Source organism: Chinchilla lanigera, unplaced genomic scaffold (genome assembly GCF_000276665.1).
Source record: "Chinchilla lanigera isolate Chin_1 unplaced genomic scaffold, ChiLan1.0 scaffold00100, whole genome shotgun sequence".
NCBI lineage: Eukaryota > Metazoa > Chordata > Mammalia > Rodentia > Chinchillidae > Chinchilla > Chinchilla lanigera.
In genome coordinates, this window is record NW_004955501.1 from 7,388,623 (window position 1) to 7,409,931 (window position 21,309).

Sequence of the window (21,309 nt, forward strand, 5' to 3'; positions counted from 1 at the left end):
GGATATGTTTAAAAACAGAGTAAATGCTGCTGCCACTTCTTGGGAATTTCTTCTTCCTGCAACCATGGTTATATCCTGGCCCTGCTCCTCTCTCTGAGGCAGCCCAACAGTTTTTTTCCTTGGTGTAGTTGACAGCTATCACTGGAGGCTCCATGGACCGCATGCTATTTGGCTGCTGGCATCCCCCGAACCTAGAGTAGCATCTGCAAGCCAGTCACCATCAAGACCAGGAGAAAGAACCGCCTTCCCTGAAGGGATAAACGCTTGCAATTTCTGGACCCCAACGTGGTAGTCTTGTATCTTCAATGAAATGAATGTGGGGTGCTGTGTATTTAGCTCTTAATGTCTTTGATGCATTTCAGCTGTGATACCTAAAAGTGCTTTTGCATCTTGTACCAGCTGAGAATTATTATTTCTGTTGGAGCAATGAATTAAAACCATGCCTTCCCAATTTCAACAACATGGTTTTTTTTTGGTTTTTCTCCGGTACCGGGAACCGAACTCAGGACCTTGTGCTTACCAGGCAGGCGCTTTTGCCGCTGAGCTAAATCCCCAGCCCTTCAACAACATGTTTTTAAGCCATACAAGATAAACTGCTTTTGCCAGGCGTGGTGGCACACACCTGTAATCCCAGCACTCAGGAGGCTGAGGCAAAAGGATCATTTCGAGTTGAAGGCCAGCCTGGGATACAAAGTGAGTTCAAGACTAATGAACTGCACAGTGAGACCCTGTCTCAAAAAGACCAAAAAAGAAAAACCAGGTAAACTGCTTTTGATTTCTTTCCAGACATCTGGATGGGGCTAAAATTCAAATTCAGCAACTGTAAACATGCTGAGAGGAGAACCTCCAGCCAAGGAAAGAAGTGTGCAATTCAAAGGCATGACCAAACCAGGCCACAGATGTGTGCTGAAATGGGTAAGAGATGAATGAGACAATAGCTGGAAAGGGGTTTTTCAGAGCATGTTTCAGCACACAAGCAATCCAGTTTTTACTACTCACCTTGACAGTTTCTTACATACTTGGTTAAAGTGAGTCTTTCTCTTGATATATATGTACACATACACACATATGTGTATATGGTTTAAGAAATAAGTTTTCTATTACCACTATGGAGACACGTGGTAACATCCATATACAATATAAACTGCTGTCATCAGGATGAGGGCACAAACACCCAACAGTGCTTCTGGAGGAAAAATAGCTGATTATAAATTATAACCTAAATAATTTACCAATGCAGAATTTTCATTTGAAAAGACTAGAAAGTACCGATTTTGGTACAGGGCTGAATCATTTGACTCTGAAAAAACTATGTCATCACATAAGCTAGCATGCAAGATTAGAAAAACTTCTCAGTTTGTGCATATTAGTACTTTTTCAAGAATTCATTAAAGTGCTGGTATCTCCATCTAGAAAAATGAAGGCACTACTCTGTTACTCTTCTGTCCGGTTCATATGTTATACATTATAGGGGAATAAATTGGGATACTGGCACAAAAAAAAGGAAGTCAGTTTTGTTGTATCTCATTGTTTTGCTATCATGGACCCATAACTGTAATATGATGAAAGAGGGTAATGAAATTGTGGATTAAGCTATATGTTAGATGAACTTAATCTGAAAGATGTGGAAACTTTTTAGTAAGTATGTACTAATATTTCTTTTGAATGAGGCATTGTGAATATACCAATGAAGTTACAAATCGCTAAAATTGCTATAATACATAATTATGTATGTAACATACCTATTATATACTAGTACCCTCTTTTCAATTCCTATTCCACTGTCATTCATTCGTCTAGGACAGGACACAGGGAAATGGAGGAACTGAGGGTTTGGGCATAGATGTATGAAGTTAAAAATACTTTTTAGGCACTTAAGTGGAGTCATCACTAGGCAGTTCCATAACGTCTGGAGCACAGAGGAACATGTTTGGGTACTGAAATTATGAATGTTTTCCTCTTCTACTCCTCTGTTTACAAATTTCTTCAAGGAGTGTGTTTTACTATTTTAATCAAAGAAATATATATTAACAGCTAAACCCTTTGGGAAGGACAGGATCAAGAGACCATGCTCCCAATGTTTCTTTTACCTTAGAAAGGTCAAAATCAAAGGAAAGATGGCTGTGGCACTGCAATCTGAGCACAGTGACTGCCACAGACGCTTATTTCCAATTACAAAGTACTGCAGGCTTTCAACACCCCGACTTACACAAACTGTTATAAAAGCCAAGCCACAGAAAGTCACCATTACAACCACAATCCGTTCTGTAAATCACGAAGTCATGGAAAATCAGGAAGTCATGGAAAACCAGGACGGACTGTAACAGGAATTCATTAAGAGATACTGTCATAAATTTACCTTGAAATACTAAGTTATGTAAATACATTTTCGTTTAAAATATTCTGTGAAAATGAGTTAGAGAGTATCTTTTCCCCTAAGATTGGGTTGTTAGAATACTTTAGCTTCTCTTATTATTAAATTCTGCCTTCTCTAAGCAGTATACTTAGCTAATTCAAATTATGCCTGTTCTCTGAGAAGCCTCCAATTCTCTTGTACATCTAAAGTAGGAGGAAGCAGACAGCCCAGACAGTAGCAGATGGATGAAAGCTTGGGTGAGCAACAGGAAGGAGAGAAAAGACGTGAAGAAAGAAGGAAGAGATGGAGAGAAGATCAGGAGCACAATCCAGGTGGAATAGCGTATCAGAACACACCACCCACCATGAACACGTGCAGCCGTGGTGACGACTGGGGCTGATCACAGCTACAACCCCTGTTGATGTTCTGAGAACAGACACACTCCATACAGGAGCCCTGATACAGCAGACCCTGATGTCAAATCTGTTACCAAGTGTATCTGTCCCACAGGGAACATCCTGTTGGTAGAGAGGAGGGTAGGGAAAAATTTGTCACTTCCTTTCCAATCCAGTGAATGCAATGTACAGATCTGTTCTCACCTTCTTGAACATCAAAATGAGTAGGCAAATTTTTCTATAAAGGCCCCAGATAGTAAATAGGCTTTGGGGGCCAAATGTTCTCTATTGTTAACTACTCACTTTTACTGTTGTAAAATGATAGCAACAGTAAACAATAAGGAAATCAATGTGTGGGCAGTTCCAATAAAACTTTATTTACAAAATAGATCTGTCCTCCATGGCACTATTTGTCAACACCTACACAACAGCTCTATAGGGGTGTGTCAAGGGGCATTCAAACAAAACTATTTCCTTAACTTTTAATACCTTTAACTAATTCCTTGACTACCCAGAACTACTCCATGTAGAAAGATACTTGTAAAATCAGATTCATCCTACTATGCAACCATATAGATGAATGTAAGAATGTGAATGAAAACATACTAATTTATAACATCCTAAAGCTGCTCTAACAGTACTTAAGTGTACAGTCTGTCATGTCTTTCCTATCAGGCATACATTTTCTATACAGTCACCTGTTTAGTTAGAGCTTGCTATATGTTGCTCCAAGGATATTATTTTACTTGTTTTTGTAAGACAGGGTCTCACTGTGTAGAGTCCAGGCTGTCTTGAACTCATAGGCGGCTTAGACTGGCCTGAAATTCAGTGATCTTCCTGCCTCAGCCTCCTCCGCGAAAGTTAGGGATGTGCCACCATGCTTGGCCTAAGATAATGTCAGACTTGGCATACCGATTTCCTTCATGCTGTGTAAGACGATGACTTGATAGAAAGGAGCAAATGCTCAAGACACAGTATTTTCCTTATGACCATAAGATGGCACCAAATTGCTGCTTCTACACTGAAGGGCACTTCGATATAGTTAACACAGGAAGAATAGACAGGTGATCTTAATGTGGTTGAACAGATTACTATTTTTGAAAACTGTATTAAACAGTACATGCTCAATTCAAAAGCTAAAAACAGAAGACCTAAAAATGGACCCTTTTTTACCCCATTTCTGGCACTGAATGTTCTTAACACTCTGAGATGTAGTTTCTACTCAGAGGGTTACTCAGAACAACAATGCAATTACTGCCTTAGAAAGAACACTGAGGGGACAACCTTGGGCCGCTAGGAAAAGAGATTCTGCCAGGCTATCAGCAAGGGAGCCACCACGAAACATGAGCCAGAAAGGTCAATGTCCATCTGATGGAACTGAGCAAAGCAGGTTAAGAACAGGAGAGCTACTACCCGAAGCAAGTGTAGGCCACTGGTACCAAATCACACACACTCCTGTGTACATAGTAGATAGGTTCATCTCAAGAAAGATTTCTATGAATGAAAACTACTGACACATCACTGTTTTCATTTTTCTCCAACTTCAACACTTACATTTATCTTGCCCAAAGAGAGAAAATTAGGTCAAATTTCTATCTAGATTTATCAACTAAGTAGGTTAGACTTAAATGTTTTCTAAAAAACAATATGCTATAATTTTTATGTTCAAACTTATGGCTGTGTTTGTACTTAGTAATAAGGCATTGTACTACGACTATTCTACTACAACACACTACCACACACACACACGCACTCACGCCCCTACTTGTTCTGAGTGAGCAGCAAAGGCCATCTTATTTGACATTTATCTTGGCTTTGAAATACAGGTAAAAATTCTGACTGCCAAATTGAGGCAAAGGGAAGAACTTCAAGCTTAATAAAATGCTGTTCCAAAAAGACCTAGAAGTGGATTGTGCTGAAATATTTACATGGGATATGAGGCTGTAGAAGTCTTAAAGAATTACGAATTAAACGGAAAACAACAAAAACCAGTTTTCTGTTCTCCTGCCATAATGATTTGTTCAAAGCAAGCAGTGATTTTCTAGTGTTAATACCGTTCACTTGTTGCACAGCAAACTTTCCCAGGCAGTCAGTGCATACACATCACCTCGCAGGTGTCTGACTCCAAATACCAAAAAAAATGCTATCAGTGATGTGTTTTCCTGTTAGTAACCTTAGGGAGAGACTCATTTTGAAAGGTCTATAACAAAGGAGTTTACAATGTTCCTACCTTTGACCCTTGCACTTTAAATTTATACAACTATTTACTGATTAATAGAAACTTAAAAAAAATTATTCTGTCAAAGCAAAATTTACTCTAATTTACTCTTAGCCAAAAACAAAACACAACAGAAAAGCAGCTTGTAAAGGGAAATGGTTTTCATACCAGTTGATAATTAGTCAGCCATGCTTTAAATGATTCTATGGTATACAACCCTCATCTGTTATTATGTCCAGTGGAAAATTCAAGACCATCATGAATTTCACATTTCAAATAGTCCTGTGCCCCATTACAGCCCGGTCAGTTTAGGTTACTTCCCTACTAACAGTTCTACTGTTCAAGTCAAAGGCCAAAAACTTCTATCTTGTGCACTCTCCCATGCTGTCTAGCCATGGCAATACTATCTCTTAGAAGATAAATGCCATGCCTTCCTCTCCATGCTAAGTACCATGACTCAATGACCCTTCTACTGTAAGCTTTCAGTTTTCTAATTTCTTCAACCCTTTAGAGTACACTTCTAGCTCTAAAAAGTCAAACTTCTTGTGGTTTTCACATGCTCTTTCCAGTCCTCCCAATATAACAGCAAGTGCCCCACCCCTAGCCAGTATACTTCAGTTTCTTAGTGATAGTTCCTGTTGCAGTTCCGGTTGTTTCTGTCTCCTAGAAATGGCTGGTCACTGTGATGCACAGTAAGAACCAATCAAAGACAGCCAAGTACTCCCCCTCTGTACTGTCCCTTTGCAATCCCATAAAAACCTCCATCCTTCAGCACCTGATATTTTGTGAATGATCCTCATCAGTGTCCGCCAATGTAAAATAAATCTGCTCCCAAATCTAGGGTGTTGTTGCAATGTTTCTGCTTGCCACTGCACCAGCACATTGTGGAAGCTATGCTCTGGGAAGCTATGCTTAGTGTTTCATGGCTAAGTTTCTAATTTAAGGCTTAATTCAGGTGCCACTAGTTCTAGGAAATTTCTTTGACAGTCTCCTCTTACAAAGTTATTTTCCTCCTTCAGCTTCTATAGAATTTTGGATAGTTTTACTACTCTACTGAATGTATTTCACACTCGTCTCCAGAGTTAAGACAGACCTTCCTAAAAGTAAGGAACTACTTCTTATTTCTTAATACATCTAAAACTATGGCAATGTTTACAAACAATTACATCTTCATTAATATCAGGAACTGGTTAAATGTCATCCATTATCAACAATAACCAAAAATTAAAATGACAACAGAAAGTTAAAATGTAAGGTGGCCGAAGAAGAGTCAGTATCATTCTTCCTTGAGCTGAGCTCAAGGAAGCTTCACTATCAGGAGAATCTGTTTGTCGAGTCATATACCAGTTATAACTAATAGCTATCCATATATTTTAGTATGTAAATTAGCTACTTGGATTTTAGGAGCACAGTGTTCAAGGGAAAATTCTAGTGAAATGCATTTTTATTCATTTTAATGTACAAGCATTTTTAAAATAAATGTGTAAAGATCACTGTTAACTTCTGGAAACTGCTTGATGAGTCTCACCACCTGTTGTCCCTATCTATGAGCTCCTCGGGGAAGGGTGCCGTCGATTTTCTATTCATAAAACACTCCGGGGCACTAAATAACTGTTTAATGAAAAGACAATCCATCTAATTTCTTGGGTGAATCATGTATGGAAATTTTGGGTGAATCATGTATGGAAGTAAACTGCATGTGAACTGCCAAGTGACACAGGCAGAAAGCAAGGTGAAATTAAAGTCCTTAAATATGTTTACTGTGTGCTAACAATTCACTTCAGTGAGAGACTACTGTAAGTATGGCTAATACTTTAAGTAATACAGGAAAGAGATCAAAATTTAAAGCAGTTTCTGAAAAATCATGGCCACAATAGATGCACCACTAATAAGCATGAAAGGAAAAACACCTCTCATTCTTTTGAGTGAAGTTAATGGCATTAACGAAAGCCTGGGTCTTGAAGGGGTAGGGTTTAGGGTTCCATGGTTTCCTTTTCATTTTATCTCTGGGTCATGTGATGCCCATCGATGTGTTTGGCCTTCATTCTACATGGACAATTTTTATCATTTCAAAACTATACCTACCTAGTGAATTATTTCACATTCCTTTCTTTGCTGTTTAGCTACTACGGATTCAAATAACATCATGAAACAGTCCATAAGGATAAAAACCCATCTGTATTAATAGGGACTTTAGCAAGTCCTCAGGCCATAAAATCAGGCAGGGGTGTCAGTGTAAAGATTTACAATTTAAATACTAGTACATTTAAATCATCTTAAGAAGGCCAATTTCTATTAATATACTATGGAATACTAAAACCTGGATCTTAATGGTACATTTTGTTTTTAAAACAAAGAATTTCTGTATCTACACAATTTTAATTTTAAATCAAAGACTTTCTATATCTACACAGGTGATTTTAATGCTAACAGTACTAACTGGAAAGTCATTAACTTGTGAAAAGAAACTTTTATTATTTATGCTTTAAATTTTTAATATCTCCCTCCTTCCCTCCCCCTCCCTTTATATTTCAAAAACCAAACAAAAAACAGAAGCAGAAAAACCAAATGAAGGCCCAGAAGTAGGGCCTCCGGCGCAAGGGGAGCCACGGGCAGGGAGCGCCAGTCTTCGGGCTGGCTCGCTCCCTGCCTCATAGGCACCCAGAAGGAGGGCCTCTGGCGCACGGGGAGCCACGGGCAGGGAGCACCAGTCTTCCAACCAGCTGGCTCCCTGCCCCATAGGAGCCTGGAAGGGGGGCCTCCAGCACCCGGGGAGCCACAGGCAGGGAGCACTGTTGAGCGCTGGCCCTCAGGCCGGCCACTGCCGCTCAATTGAGAACAACCATGACACAGAGAAACAATGACACAATTGGCCCACCATGCACAGACTGCAGATGCCCACCCATGGACGTGTGTGAATCATTCAAACATGGAGAAACCCCTGGGATGCCATGCAACGGGTCACTCTTGCTCCTGCCATTGAGAACCAGAAAGGTCCAGAGTCAGGAGAGGAGCAGCTGCTGAACAAGGACTTGGAGAACATGAGAATGCAGACTAAGCCCGAGGAGTCAGAGATCCTGTGGACTGGGGTCATGAGAGCCACTCGGAAGCTGTAAACAAGGAAGACCTTGCACAATACCTGCAGAGACTCCCTGGAAGCCATTCTTCCCCTGACAGTACAGGCTGTGGTGGAGCTCCAGAGAAGTCTGCAGCAGGATTCCTGCTGCCTGTGCTGACAGTTGGGGAGAGGACACTAACTGGTTGTGGGGTCCCAATGCAATGGGAGGCTGGAGAGAAAACGCTACAAAAAATGGCTTTCGCCTCAGATGGCTCACTTGATTTTTGACAACCCTTAGGCTGTAACTACTTGTTAGATCCTTCTTGCGTATCTCTGTCTTCCTGAGAAACCACTTTGAAGATACCACCATGTGTTACAGCAGCCATTGATATTTTCCTAGTAATCTATCCATACGTCTGCAATGTTTGTATTGTTCCTATCCTATTTCATAAATGGATGCATGTCTATTATTATGTGTTTCCTACAACAACCATTGAGAAAAATTAATGATTATTCAATAGGTCACTCATGTATAGCTCTATTTATTTTCTTTAGAAGCCACTTTGAAGATACCAAAGTATAGTACAACAACTATTGATAATCTCCTACCTCTTTTGTTTGTAACTCACTATTATCTATTGTCTATTTGTTTTCCTGAGAAATTATCTTGTAGATAACAATATGTAAAACAATAACCATTGATAATTTCTTACCACTTTGTCTGTAATTTGGTAAGCCACCCCTATTATGTTATCCTTGTTTTACTCTTTAAAATAAAAAAAAAAGAAAAAGCACATTTGTCCCATATCATTCATACTCTGAACCTAAAATGCAAGACAAAAAATAATGATGTGCATTTAATACATATTTCAAGTCCTTGGAACAGAGAACAAAAGATCATTAGAAAACTTCAGAATGATGTATCAAAGCACTACAGAGTTAATAAGATGATGGCTTCCATGTTCTAATGAGGTAGAACAATGCATTTGACTATTCAATGTGAAACAGGTAGATTCAGCTCCTTACACTCATGGATCAATAATAAAGATTCAAATAATGGGTCTTTTTCTTATTTATGACAGCATGTAAGTGCTAACACAATTTCATACAGGATGAAAACTTAAGAATGATTTATTTGATAGTTTCTAAAATAAACTCACTAACTTTAAAGAAGAATTAAACCTGTAGAAATCTGAGACTCATTTCTGTCCTGAGAGGGAAGAAGGGCAGGAAGGAGGGAAGACAGTGGAGAGAGAGAGAGAGACCGACCGAGAGAGAACGAGAGAAATATGTAACAGAAGAATGGATTTGTAATTTTGAATTTCGGCCCAAATCTGCCACACAGCCAAAAAAAAATACCTCATCAAGCTTTAATAAAAACCAATGGCAAATAAATAAATGAATAAATAAACCCGGTGGCATTTCACAAGGCAAATCTGTCTTTCTCTGTGTGTCCGTGCCACCAAAAGAAGACAAAGAATGAAGGTGGAGTGTCAGGGACAGAGATTCAGGGCAGCTCCAGTCTGGGCCAAAGCAGCTGCCGCAGGGACACAGGAGCGCAAGGCCAGCACAGGTACCCATGTCCCCTGACTCGTACACCACCGTTCTGGGTTTGGAGCTTTTCCATTCTTCCAGTAGCTTACCCTTCCTAAGAAATAACTTCAAATATACAAACAAAACAGTAAAAGTAATAAAATTTAGTTACTGAGTTGAAGTACTTAAATCTATAGAAAATAAGATGATTTTTAACAACATATGTATTTGTATTTAACTCAAAAAGGAGACACGCCATGTTATAAATTTCATCTCAACATTAAATGTCTCTGACTGTGACTGCTAACATGTACACGATTGCTCTAACTAGAATGTACTTCATAGTCCTGCATTAATTTCACTAGACCAAAAACTCACACTTAAAAAAAAAAGAAAAAAAACCCAGCCAGTTACACTTACTAAGAAAAGCAAATATTTACTTCAAATTGCAGTATACGCTTTTCAATCACAAAAAGAAAGAAAAGAACAGTGCTCTGACAGTGGTCACATCCTGTGCAAAAAAACATGAAATACAAAACTGGTAGCACAAGGGATCTGAGCTGCTTACATTACAAGAGAAAGGAAATACAGTAGCTGAAATATGGCACTCCTGGGAATCAACTTCCTAAACCAAAATGAATGCCTTTGAAATGATTAGATTTATTCGTGTATTAGTAAGAAAGCCCCACCACCATAAATAGTACAATATTTAAAAATAAAAAAAATATTTATATCTATCTAAGACAGTGTATTTGTACGTTAGACCTCTGTAAGTGCAGAACGTGGTTCAGGCTTTGCCTTTTTTTTTTTTTTTTTCAATTAAATAACTGCCCATATGCTTTATAAAGTTCCACTCAATTGCAAAAGCCAATTTAAATCAAGGAATATGTTACCAAAGTTGCATAATTTCATTTGGGACTGCCAGCAAGTTAAAGTCTCATATCAAGTCTTTAACATTAATGTTCATTTTTAATCAATGGAAAGTTAAAAAGTTCTCAAATCTTCATTATCCTCTTGAACTCGCCCTTCTAAATGATCCTCAGACTGCAATTCCTAGTTTGCAAATAAAAGAATGCAATATGCATCATACTTCAAGAAAAGATGACGATGTCGAACTAACAGGCTTCTGGATCTTTTCCCTGCTCCTTTCAACCTTCTTTATAATTTCTGCCACTATGCATACTGATGAGGTGAGACCCAAAAGAAACAACAGATCTGTAAAAGAAAATAAACTAGGTTTTATAATTGATTGAAATTTACAGTTGCAAAGTATAACTACTTACATTCTTCTAGCAATTAACTATGGTTTTTAAATACACTGTTTTACAACTATTTCATGAAGTATCATTACCCTCAGTAAAAACAGGAAGAAAGAAACTCAAAGGTATTAAATAGTTTATCTAGTCACAATGCTAGGAAAAGCAGCATCCAGAACTAGAACCCATACCCTAGGATCACTTTTCTTGGAACATACACTCATGTGGCTAGACTAATAGTAAAAAAGGTTTTCTATTTAGCAGATCACATGGCCCTTTTTAAAAGTACCACTCTCACAAAATAGTAACAAACATGATTGAAAATGCTTATCTGAATATTAACAATGTCTTAATATGTCCTATTTTAAAGTTTAGAAGATTAAATCATTATGAAGAATCCACATTATCTCAATATGGGTCTCACTATGTAGTTCAGGTTAGCCTTGAACTCACTATATATTTATTAGAAAATTGCAGTTATCTCCTTCAAGTTTTTTTTTTTAAAGAAAGCATTTGAATATAGAATTAAAATTTTGAAATTAACCTAGTTCAATTTTTAGAGCAAAAAAATTAGTGAAGCTATATAACTCATTTATTAAATACCCATATTAACTTAAAAACATAAGAACCACTAGACATGGTGGTGCACTCCTGTAATCCCAGCACTCAGGGACTGAGGCAGGAGGACTGCTGTGAGTACAAGCCAAATTTGGCTACATAGTGAGTTCAAGGCCAACCTGAACATAGTGAGACCCTGTCTCAAAAAAAAAAAAAAAAAAAACTTAAGATGATCAGGAGCATTCAGAGTGGTATGGCCATAGGCCATGAATCTAAGAATTAAGGATAGCATTCCCATCAACTACATTGTTCCTCACACATACGCAGGAAAAGTAATTAAGTGTACAATATTATACATTTAATGCACAGTATACGGAAAAATTGTAATTTCCACAGAGAGTTGATAAAACTATTCTTTCAAGGTCTAACTGGTATTCCATGAAATGAGGGTCTGGAAAATAACAGGATAATGAAATATTAGCTAACTAAATAATATAACATAAAACAAGAGCAATTTGGTTTTTAGTTAAGTCAAATCTAGTCCTCAATCATCCAAGATCTTGTAACTTTTTAATAAGTATTAAAAGTATTATAAAGTTATAAAATGCAATTACTCTCCAATAGGTTTGGGTTTGCTATTGTTTCAGAATCACCAAATATGATTTTTTGTTTTTTGGGGTTTTTTTTTTTGTTTTTTTTCTGTTACCGGGAACCGAACTCACGACCTTGCGCTTGCCAGGCAGGCGCTGTGCCACTGAGCTAAATCTCCAGCCCCCAAATATGATTTTTCAACAACTGATAAAAAGAAAAAAGTTAAAGCCCTAGAATTAGGAGAATCACACCCCTGAACTTCCCTCAATGAAAAAATAAAGCATGTGTTAGTTATTTAATTACCCTAAGTGTGTATTAGAACAAACACACTGGAAACTACAATCTCTCTAAAATATATAAAGACAGCATTCTCTTTACCCAGTATACTCAGGCTCTCGGTCTGAAAAACCTTCTGAAGTGGAGGAAAATAAATAACTAGTAATTGTCCCATGATGGATCCAAGAACTGCATAGCAAAACATTTTATTACTGCAGAGTCCAATCTCAAACACAGACTTGGTCTGTTGGCAAAGCACAGGGTACAATTATTATTCTTTAAGCACAGAAATAAGTTTCTACATTATTGCTCTTGCTTTCAATTTTTTAATAATATTACTATGTACCACTACATTGTATAGTGTCAAAACCATGATATCTCTTACTTTTAACTATTATTTTGGAATAATTCATATGGAATAAGAGTAAATTTTAAAGCAACTTTTACCAAGAAAAGGACAGCTTCATGTATTAGATTCCACAGAAATGCCCAAAGAAAATTTATTTATATTTTGCTAGTTTTTCTGTCCATCATTAAGGTAGGTAATTTAAAATCCTTTCTTGAAGAACAGACCAAGCTATGAATTTACCAAAAAGAGTAAAACTGCCTTTCATAAAACAGAAACATTACAGGTCCTTAATGATAACTGACTGTACTTGAAAATTCTACTATAGCAAGTGGTAACAAATACAATGAAGGAGTTATAAAGTGCTCTAAAACTGAAAGTCATGCTTCCAATTGAACTAGTTTCCAAAAAACAGTATGCTCTGAAAACGCACTACTAAATTCTAGGTCATGATTCTCCATCAAAACATTTTTAGACCAAAAAGCACTAACACCTGAACATACAACATGGGAAAAAAATGTCCTAAACTTCGATACACTGTTACTCTTGTCATAACAATGACTTCTAAAAGGAGGCAAACCCATCCGAACAGATAAGGCTTATCCTATGTCCAGACACTATCCAATAATAAGAGAGTAGAAGAAAAGATCAGACACCACCACCTGTGATTTACTTTAGTCTCTGAGTCAAAGGTAAAGCTGATCTCCCCAAATGCCTCATCCTTTTTATTTTAAAAGAGAAAAAACGATACAAAATTTTAAAACAAAGTAGTAAGACAGTAACAACTGTTAATACATTGTGTACTGTTATCTTCAAAGCAAGTCCTCATATTACAAGATATAGGCATGAAAAACTGATGAAACAATATAAGCACAAAACTTTCTTTTCAATGAACACACATTTATTTTTTCCTTTCTCCTTCCTTTTTCCCTTTCCCCCATCCCAATTTCTCTTTCCTTTTAATCAGTTTCTTCCCATTTCACAACATCTATTGTACATTTTAGATCGCATTTACTCTTTCAGCTTCTTACACTCGGGAGACAATACAGTGTTTACACATGTGAGTCTGACTTACGCACTTACGAGTATGGTCTCCAGCTGCACCCATTTCCCTGTACAAGACTCAAGTTCATCCTTATTGCTGACCAGTGGCACACGTTTGCAAGAAGGCTGTGTCTGGGATTGTCATCTGTAGCTACAAACCCCAAACAAAACTAAAACCCTGTAATCCTTGCCTGTGTTCCACTGTTAGAAAGTGTTCTACATATTTGGGTTAATTACGTAAGATTAACAAAGCGTACCTGAGATCTGGAACTCAGTGCATTGAACATGTCAAAAAACACAAAGCACGTGAAGGTCATGGTAGTGTCTCTGGGTGTTATCACATTGTCTCGCAGCTGTCAAAAGAAAAACAACCTTTCAGTGGCTGAATCAAACCATTACAATGTTAATATTTTTCTTTCATTAGAATGAAATAACTTCAGTCTAAGAGATGATAAAACATACAAGCTACCTAAATTTCCCATGAGTCACCTAATGTAAAAAGTCTTCTCATGAACTTTATATTGAATATTAAAATACTATTATCAATAACAATAAAGTAGTCATTTAAGGATTGAGAGTTTTTCTAACTATTCACATTTTCATATATTAGTTTTTATTGTATCTGATAATTCTCTGTAGATTTTAAGTAACTTTAAGTCACAAATCAACAATTCTATCAGCTCATGAAGACTGAAATCAAACCTTAAAATGTTTGTATCATATTTTCACTCGAGCTTGCTTAACTTTCCAGTCTCCTATATAACACAAAAATAATTAAAATTCCTATCATACAAATGTATCATAGCTGCTCATCCAGTGAATATACCTCACGCCAGAAGACAAACAAAGTCCCACAGACAATGATTATTGATGAAACAAGTATTTTAAGAATTAAATTTTTAGTCAAAATGCTGTCCTTCCAGTTGCGAGGAGGTTTACGAATGACATCTTTATCCACCGGTTCTACTCCAAGGCTTAAAAGCAAACAGAAATATGAATTAAGTATTAAAGTCGGGATTTTTACTTTCACAACCTAACTTCAATTATCCAAGGACAGTAAATCCTTTCTTATGCAAACCAAGTGTTTTACCATGAAATTTTGGCTATGACTACTCAAAATTAACCACTGCGAGGTATGACAGCATGTGCCTATTATCTCCAGAGAAACAAAGAGATAAGGGAGAGAAAAGCCATTGATTTTGTCTTTGTTTCTCTCCTTAGACTTATTTACATAGTTTGATAGGCCATTAATGGTCAACTTTAAAAGAGAAAACTGCAGTATAATTTGCACTTCAGATATGTGACCTTACCAACTGAACTTTGAAATATCTTTCATGCAAAGAGGTTTCTGACTTCCAGGGTTTCTCACAATGGTCAATATCATGTATCACTCAACTACCCTATTACTATAAAATAAAACAGACACTGAAGTCCTTCAATACTCTCTATACATTTTTAAATCTGACAATATAACCTAAGTAATAACGCTAAACTCAGAGTTTTCTCCATTACATCCAATTTTTAGAAATAAAAAACTTACTTCCTATGGACAGGGAGTGCACCTACTTCCTGATCTATTCTCAACCCAAAGGGAGGCATGTGACACAGTGTAACAACTCATATGCATGAACATTCAAGAGAACAAATGATACACACGTATTACACAATTTGTAACAAATATGCTGCTGCAATATTTTCCAACACTGCCCATCAGAAAGCTTTAAAATTTAATTATCAGGGTTTCACACCTTGTCTTACCAGTTCATGCATGAAAAAACTTACCTCTGAGCTGGGGGTCCATCCATAATAATATTGATCCACAAAATCTGCATTGCATTGAGAGGATTAGGAAAGTTCATTAATGTAGCCAACGTTATTAAAGTTAATGCTGCTATACTCCTGTTGAAAAAGAAAGTCATTTAAAATCTGGTAGCATAATAAATTTCCTATTGCTTCTACAGTAACATTTTTTGGAGCACTTTTTTGTTACTAATGTGCTTTTGAAAAGAAATCTACCACCCAAGTAATCGATGTTTCAGTCACACAAACATTTTAAAGCTCAGTGTATTTTAACAAAAAGATTTTCAAGATTACCAATAGCTAGGAGGAAAATTTTTAAAATCTGTAGAACAATATTCAACTGTTTCTGATGATCAAAAACTCCTCCTACTATTGGAAAGTGGTATCAAGAACAAGGAGATGTGACCCCATACACCTCTGGAGATTTCAGACGCTATTAAATAAATCCCAAGAGTTACGCAGCCCGTCAGTATCCACACAGTTTAGTTGCAGGGCCCCCCTCAAATATAAATTTTCAGTCCCCTACATAAAACGGTACAGTTATTTGTGTAAACCTATGCATGTCCTCTTTTACACTTTAAGTCATCTAGGTTCTTTAAAATATCTAACATGACAGAAATACCATGTAAATAGCTGGCATACTGTATTGTTTCAGGAATAAACAGGGAAGAAAGTTTACACTTGTTCAGGACATATGCAATTTTTTTTCCAAATATTTTCAATCGACAGTTGAACCAACAGATGTGGAACCTGCAGATACAGAGGGCTGGCTGTATATTTTGATAATGATATACACAATCTACTAATCACATTTAGAATCTACTTTCATGACACGTCTTAATCTCACAATACCATCTGTTTTCTTTCGGAAAACTTACTTATAACCAACTCTCAGTTTCTATGCACTCTCCTAAAGCTATACTTTCCACAGAACTTATCTACAAGACCCATAATAACAAACTTCTTGCAAACTTACGTGCTTAGCTGAAATCTAACAAAATTTTTAATGTTGTTATAAATTCCTTTACCCTCTTCAATTGCAGACCTGAAATTTAAAAAATGAAGATGAAATGAGAAAATACCACATAAAGATATAGCTATACTGAAACATTTTGAAACTAATTTTGAAATTTCCAACTAATACAACACATGTATAACTAAAAAGAATCTATTTCTTTCCCGTAACTTAAATTAGAAAATTATGATAACATTTAATTCTCATTCTTAAAAAAAATCTGAACATTAATATACTGTCTGTCCACACAAAGGACAGCACTATACTTTGGGGATGGGGTGGGGGCAGCAGGGCCGTCCTGGTGACCGGGCCCAAAGTCTTGTGCATGCCAAGCCAACGTCAACCACATATGCCACCACCACCCCCACTTGTCAAATGTTATTTTGACACAGGACCTCACTCAGTTGCTGAGTGTAGGTCCTAACCTCCAGTCCTCTTCCGTAAACTTCCTGAGCAGCTCTGATCACAGGCATGTGCCACCATGCTTATCTTCTCTACCCCTCAAAGCTCATTATTTCTTAGATAGTTTAATTATTATACCTCACAAATTAAACAGCAATGAAATATGTAAGAATTATGGAATTTAAGCTATACTGTTTCTATATGTAAGTAGATAATACAGTATACAGTAACTAAAGGGTATGGTTTACAAAAACTCATATAAATTCTCTCATTCACTTGACTGAATACAAGAAAATACATATTTTTCAAACAACATCTTCCTTCCTTCTGAGATTTTTATACAGTTCCAAGAACGCAGAGGAAGAAAGGTATGAATGTGAACGGGATGACTTTTCTCACTCTAAGGTCGTACAGACTCTGATAGCCTGAACTTAACTGAAAATCCCCGTGCAGGGCCACTGCCCACCCTCATACTAGTGACAGACAGACGTGACGCCTAGCCAGAACTGAGTACATGCCTCTTAAGTGACTGCCCTGCTCTGTATTACAGTGGTTCCGTCCATACAGATTGTTTTCTCAGCACGTCACACAGGCCATAAAACAAGACTAATTAATCCAGAAACATGGCTTAATTTGCCAAGTATGTAAATACACCGGACTCTCTTTCAGGTGAACTGTCTACGGGAACAGGTGGGATAGGATGGAAGAACCTCTGACTGGCGTCTGCATAACAAAACTCACATTATGGTCTGGAAGTCGTCGTCCACCAGGATCATGTCCGCCGCCTCTTTGCAAACATCGGTGCCAGTCTGGCCCATGGCAACGCCGATGTCTGCCGCCTTCAGAGCCACGGCATCGTTCACCCCATCTCCTGTCATCGCTACGACCGCCCCGCCCTTCTGCAAAGACTGAGGCAGGTGGAGAGGAGGAGGAGAGATTCCTAAGACCCTTGCTTCCACACAGATAAGGGGTAAAAATATTTCTCATTGTTTCACACACTTAAAGATTAAAATGATATAGACTGCCCATCTGTCAATAAACTTCCATCTGTGGAGCTCTCTGCCCACCACCAGTACTGGGGACTGAATCCAGCTAGGTAAGCATTCAACCACTGAACTAGACCCTCAGCCCTTTGACTTTATTTTGAGACAGAGTCTCACTAAGTTGCCAGGCTGGGCTCAAACATGGGACCCTCCTCCCTCAGCCTCCCAAGTACTTGGAATTAAGTGTACACCACTGCAGCCAGCACAGAGAGAACAGAACAAGATAAACCTTAGAAAAAGTTACTCTTGATATTCTCACCCATGTGTGTGTCTGATATATAGCTTACTATACAATGATTCTCAACCAGGGGTAGGGGCAATTCTGTCTCCCAGGGGACTTTTAACAAGTGTTTGGAGACATTTTTGGTTATCTTGATTTGGGATATACCATTATCTGGTGTGCAGAGACTGAAAGTATGGCTACCTGTCTAGAACAATAAACAGAACAGCCTCTCCCAACAAAAAACTGTCTAGTCCAAGACTGAGAAACTCTGAACTATACAATGGCTGGCTCTTTTAATTAGTAACTCAAGCACAGTAACTATTGTACACCACCTCAGTTGCTCTACTATACAGTCACATGCCACATAACGACAGGCCACTTTACTCATGTCTGTGAGTAAAGTGTGCTGATGTGAACAAGCTACTGCTGCCAGCTGCATAAACATACAGCACGAACCACTATGCACACCGTATCTAGTAACAAGAAATCGTCACAACTGGTTTAGGTCTTGGATGCACTTTTACCATTATTTCAGAGTATGCTCCTATTTACTAAGTAAATTTACCATAAAACAGTATATTATGTCACAGCAACAGCAACCTCACACCTTACGTTTAAAACATCTCTTGACTGCATCAAGAGACCACACAGAGTGACTAACAGATACCACCTAGATCAAGTACAGGAATGATGTTCACACAATGGGAAACATCACCTAATGAGCTGTGTATGGCTGTGCACACCTCTAATCCTAGCATTCAGGAGTAGCTGAGGCAGGAAGTTCAAGGCCAACCTCGGCTACATAGTGAATCCAGGACCAGCCTACACTACTCAGCCAGACCCTCTCAAAGAAAGAACAAAACAAACAAAATCACCTCACAAACACAGCCCCACTGTTAAACAACAAATGGCTCTGATTGATGTATTTGATGAATCTCAATAATGAGAGCCTTCTAAACACTGCTCATGCTCTCATAATACTTTTTTCTTGTTGTATTTATTGTTTCTAAGTAATTTTCATTATTCACACTGGAATGATTTAACAATGGAAGCCTATTAGAACATACTTCTATACTAACTTTTAAAAATATTTCAAATTGAACTTACTTCACTTTCAAATATTCCATAAAGTCTGCTTCTATGTCTTTTAATGCCAGTTAAATTTCTATTAGTTTTTCCTTTAAAAATGCCTGTTTTGCCTCGTAGTATTTCTGGACTTTGATGTTTTATTGGTACTCTTTGTAATATAACAGAAGACAAACTAGCAACATTTTTGCATACAGAAATAAACAATATCATTTTTAGACACTTACCTTAATAATTTTCATCTTGTGTCTTGGGCTAGCTCTGTAAAATACTGCAACCTGTTAAAATATAAGATACATTAAGGAAGGGAAAAGAAAAAAATCAGAAAAGAATGTCATAATAATTCATGCATTTATAACTAACAATTTTACTTTTCAATTGAGGTGTAGTTTGCCATACAGATCAAACTTAATCAACATGACATCTGTTTGTCATACCAATCACTTTGACCTTTACCAAAAGTACCCTACACAAGACAAAATGTAAACAAGTTGTTCAGTCTACACCATTAGGTTTAGTATCTCAGTAACTGTGAGGATGAAACAGTGGAAATTCCAGGGATGGAAAAGGAATACATCTCCTGCACCTAAATCCCAATGACGTTAGCATATGAGGGCAGACAAAGAACAGCTGATGTCAACATCTGTGGAGACACTTCTGACAGTGTCCAACGTCTGCTCACCCTTTCTTACATAGGATAATGCAGTAGCCCTTCTCCCACTGTATGTTTAAAACTGCCTAAATCATCTTTTCTCTCTAAACTGTACAATGAATCCCTTTTTCTGAATCTATCTCTTGGTTTCTTAAGACCTTTTCACTGTGGTCCAAAGTCAGCCACCAAAAAAATCTCCTGTATCCTCAACTCTCTTTTTATTTTATTGGTATATGTTTGTGATACAGAATAATTACATTCATTCTGGGAAACTGGTCTCTCTTTATATCATACATTGGTCATTACCAATACCCTCCCCTCCCCCTCCATACTTTCTCATTACCCCTGTTCTCACGCTCTCCTTCCCCATCCCCCAGATCAATCTCTGTTTCCTACCATCTCTCCTGTTTTAACTCATATTCTGGATTTCTCATATAAGGAAAACATGATAATTAACCATTTGAGTCTAACTTCTTTCACATTATGGTGTCAAGTTCCATCCACTTTCCTACAAATGACTCAAATTTGTCCTTCTTTATAGCTGAATAATACTCCATTGTATAAATATACCACATTCTCTTTGTCCATCTGTCTGCTGTTGGACATCTTAGCTGCTTCCACAGTACGACTACCATGGACTGTGCTACTATGAACATGAGTATGCATGCACCCTTAACCTAGGTTTTCCACACATCACTGCTAACTACACTTTGTAGCTCTTCTTCCTCTCAAACCTTACCACCAAGGGAGCAAAGGGTAGGAGTGCAGCAAGGGTAGGGTGCGTCCATTTTCCCTTCAGGAGACTTCAGGTTTAAGGGTCGCAGCAGTTTCCCACTGGCTAATGCACTCACTGCTCCATAGAGTTACAAACCAGTCCGCAAAGACAGCAACCTCCACCGCACTGTGACTCTCTCCCACGGTGCTCACATGTCATGGTGATTTCCATGCCCACAGAAGACACCATTCTCTTTCCTAAGCTCCTAGAGGTTTCATTCCCATTTGTCTTCTCATGCCTTGAGTGTATCTCCCTTCTCCAGCCTATGAGTTGACAAACCTACCTACCTCAGAGAGAAGACAATCAGTACATGTGTATAATCCCAGCACACAGGAGGATCACAAACTCCAGGCAAGCCTAGGCAACCTAACAAGTCCCTATCTCAAAATAAATAACTAGGGATATAGCTCAAGGTGAAGTCCTTGAGGTCAGTTTCTGGTACTAGGGGTGGATGGGGGCTCCACAATTCCCACCGCCACATCTGTATCCAGCCACTATCCTTCTCTTGTTTTGCAATGCAAACGAACTGAATATGCTTCCAGTACGGGTCAAATATTCTCCTTTCTTACCTATTTCAAATCACTGCTCCTGAAATTCTTCTCCCTCCTATATTTCACCACTGAATCTTCACCATCAGTGTATAAGCACATTATTGCTCCTTCCACTTAAAAAGGCTGGTACT

The 21,309-nt window shown here is 37.8% G+C and overlaps 1 protein-coding gene across 3 annotated transcripts in view; it reads right to left on the bottom strand.

Moving 5' to 3' along the window:
- Atp2c1 (ATPase, Ca++ transporting, type 2C, member 1) overlaps nucleotides 1–21,309 on the bottom strand; it is a 137,133-nt gene that overhangs the window by 5,966 nt on the left and 109,858 nt on the right. Inside the window, exons 20-28 of one of the 3 annotated variants that reach the window (XM_013505732.1) lie at nucleotides 19,428–19,478; nucleotides 17,590–17,756; nucleotides 16,408–16,476; nucleotides 15,414–15,530; nucleotides 14,458–14,605; nucleotides 13,889–13,984; nucleotides 12,344–12,485; nucleotides 10,651–10,775; nucleotides 2,720–2,874 (exon numbers count right to left, since the gene is read on the bottom strand). In XM_013505732.1, the coding sequence (XP_013361186.1) occupies nucleotides 2,720–2,874; nucleotides 10,651–10,775; nucleotides 12,344–12,485; nucleotides 13,889–13,984; nucleotides 14,458–14,605; nucleotides 15,414–15,530; nucleotides 16,408–16,476; nucleotides 17,590–17,756; nucleotides 19,428–19,478 (1,070 nt within the window). The remainder of the gene's footprint in view (nucleotides 1–2,719; nucleotides 2,875–10,650; nucleotides 10,776–12,343; nucleotides 12,486–13,888; nucleotides 13,985–14,457; nucleotides 14,606–15,413; nucleotides 15,531–16,407; nucleotides 16,477–17,589; nucleotides 17,757–19,427; nucleotides 19,479–21,309) is intronic. The other 2 variants (XM_005406844.2, XM_013505734.1) reach the window with 2 other exon arrangements.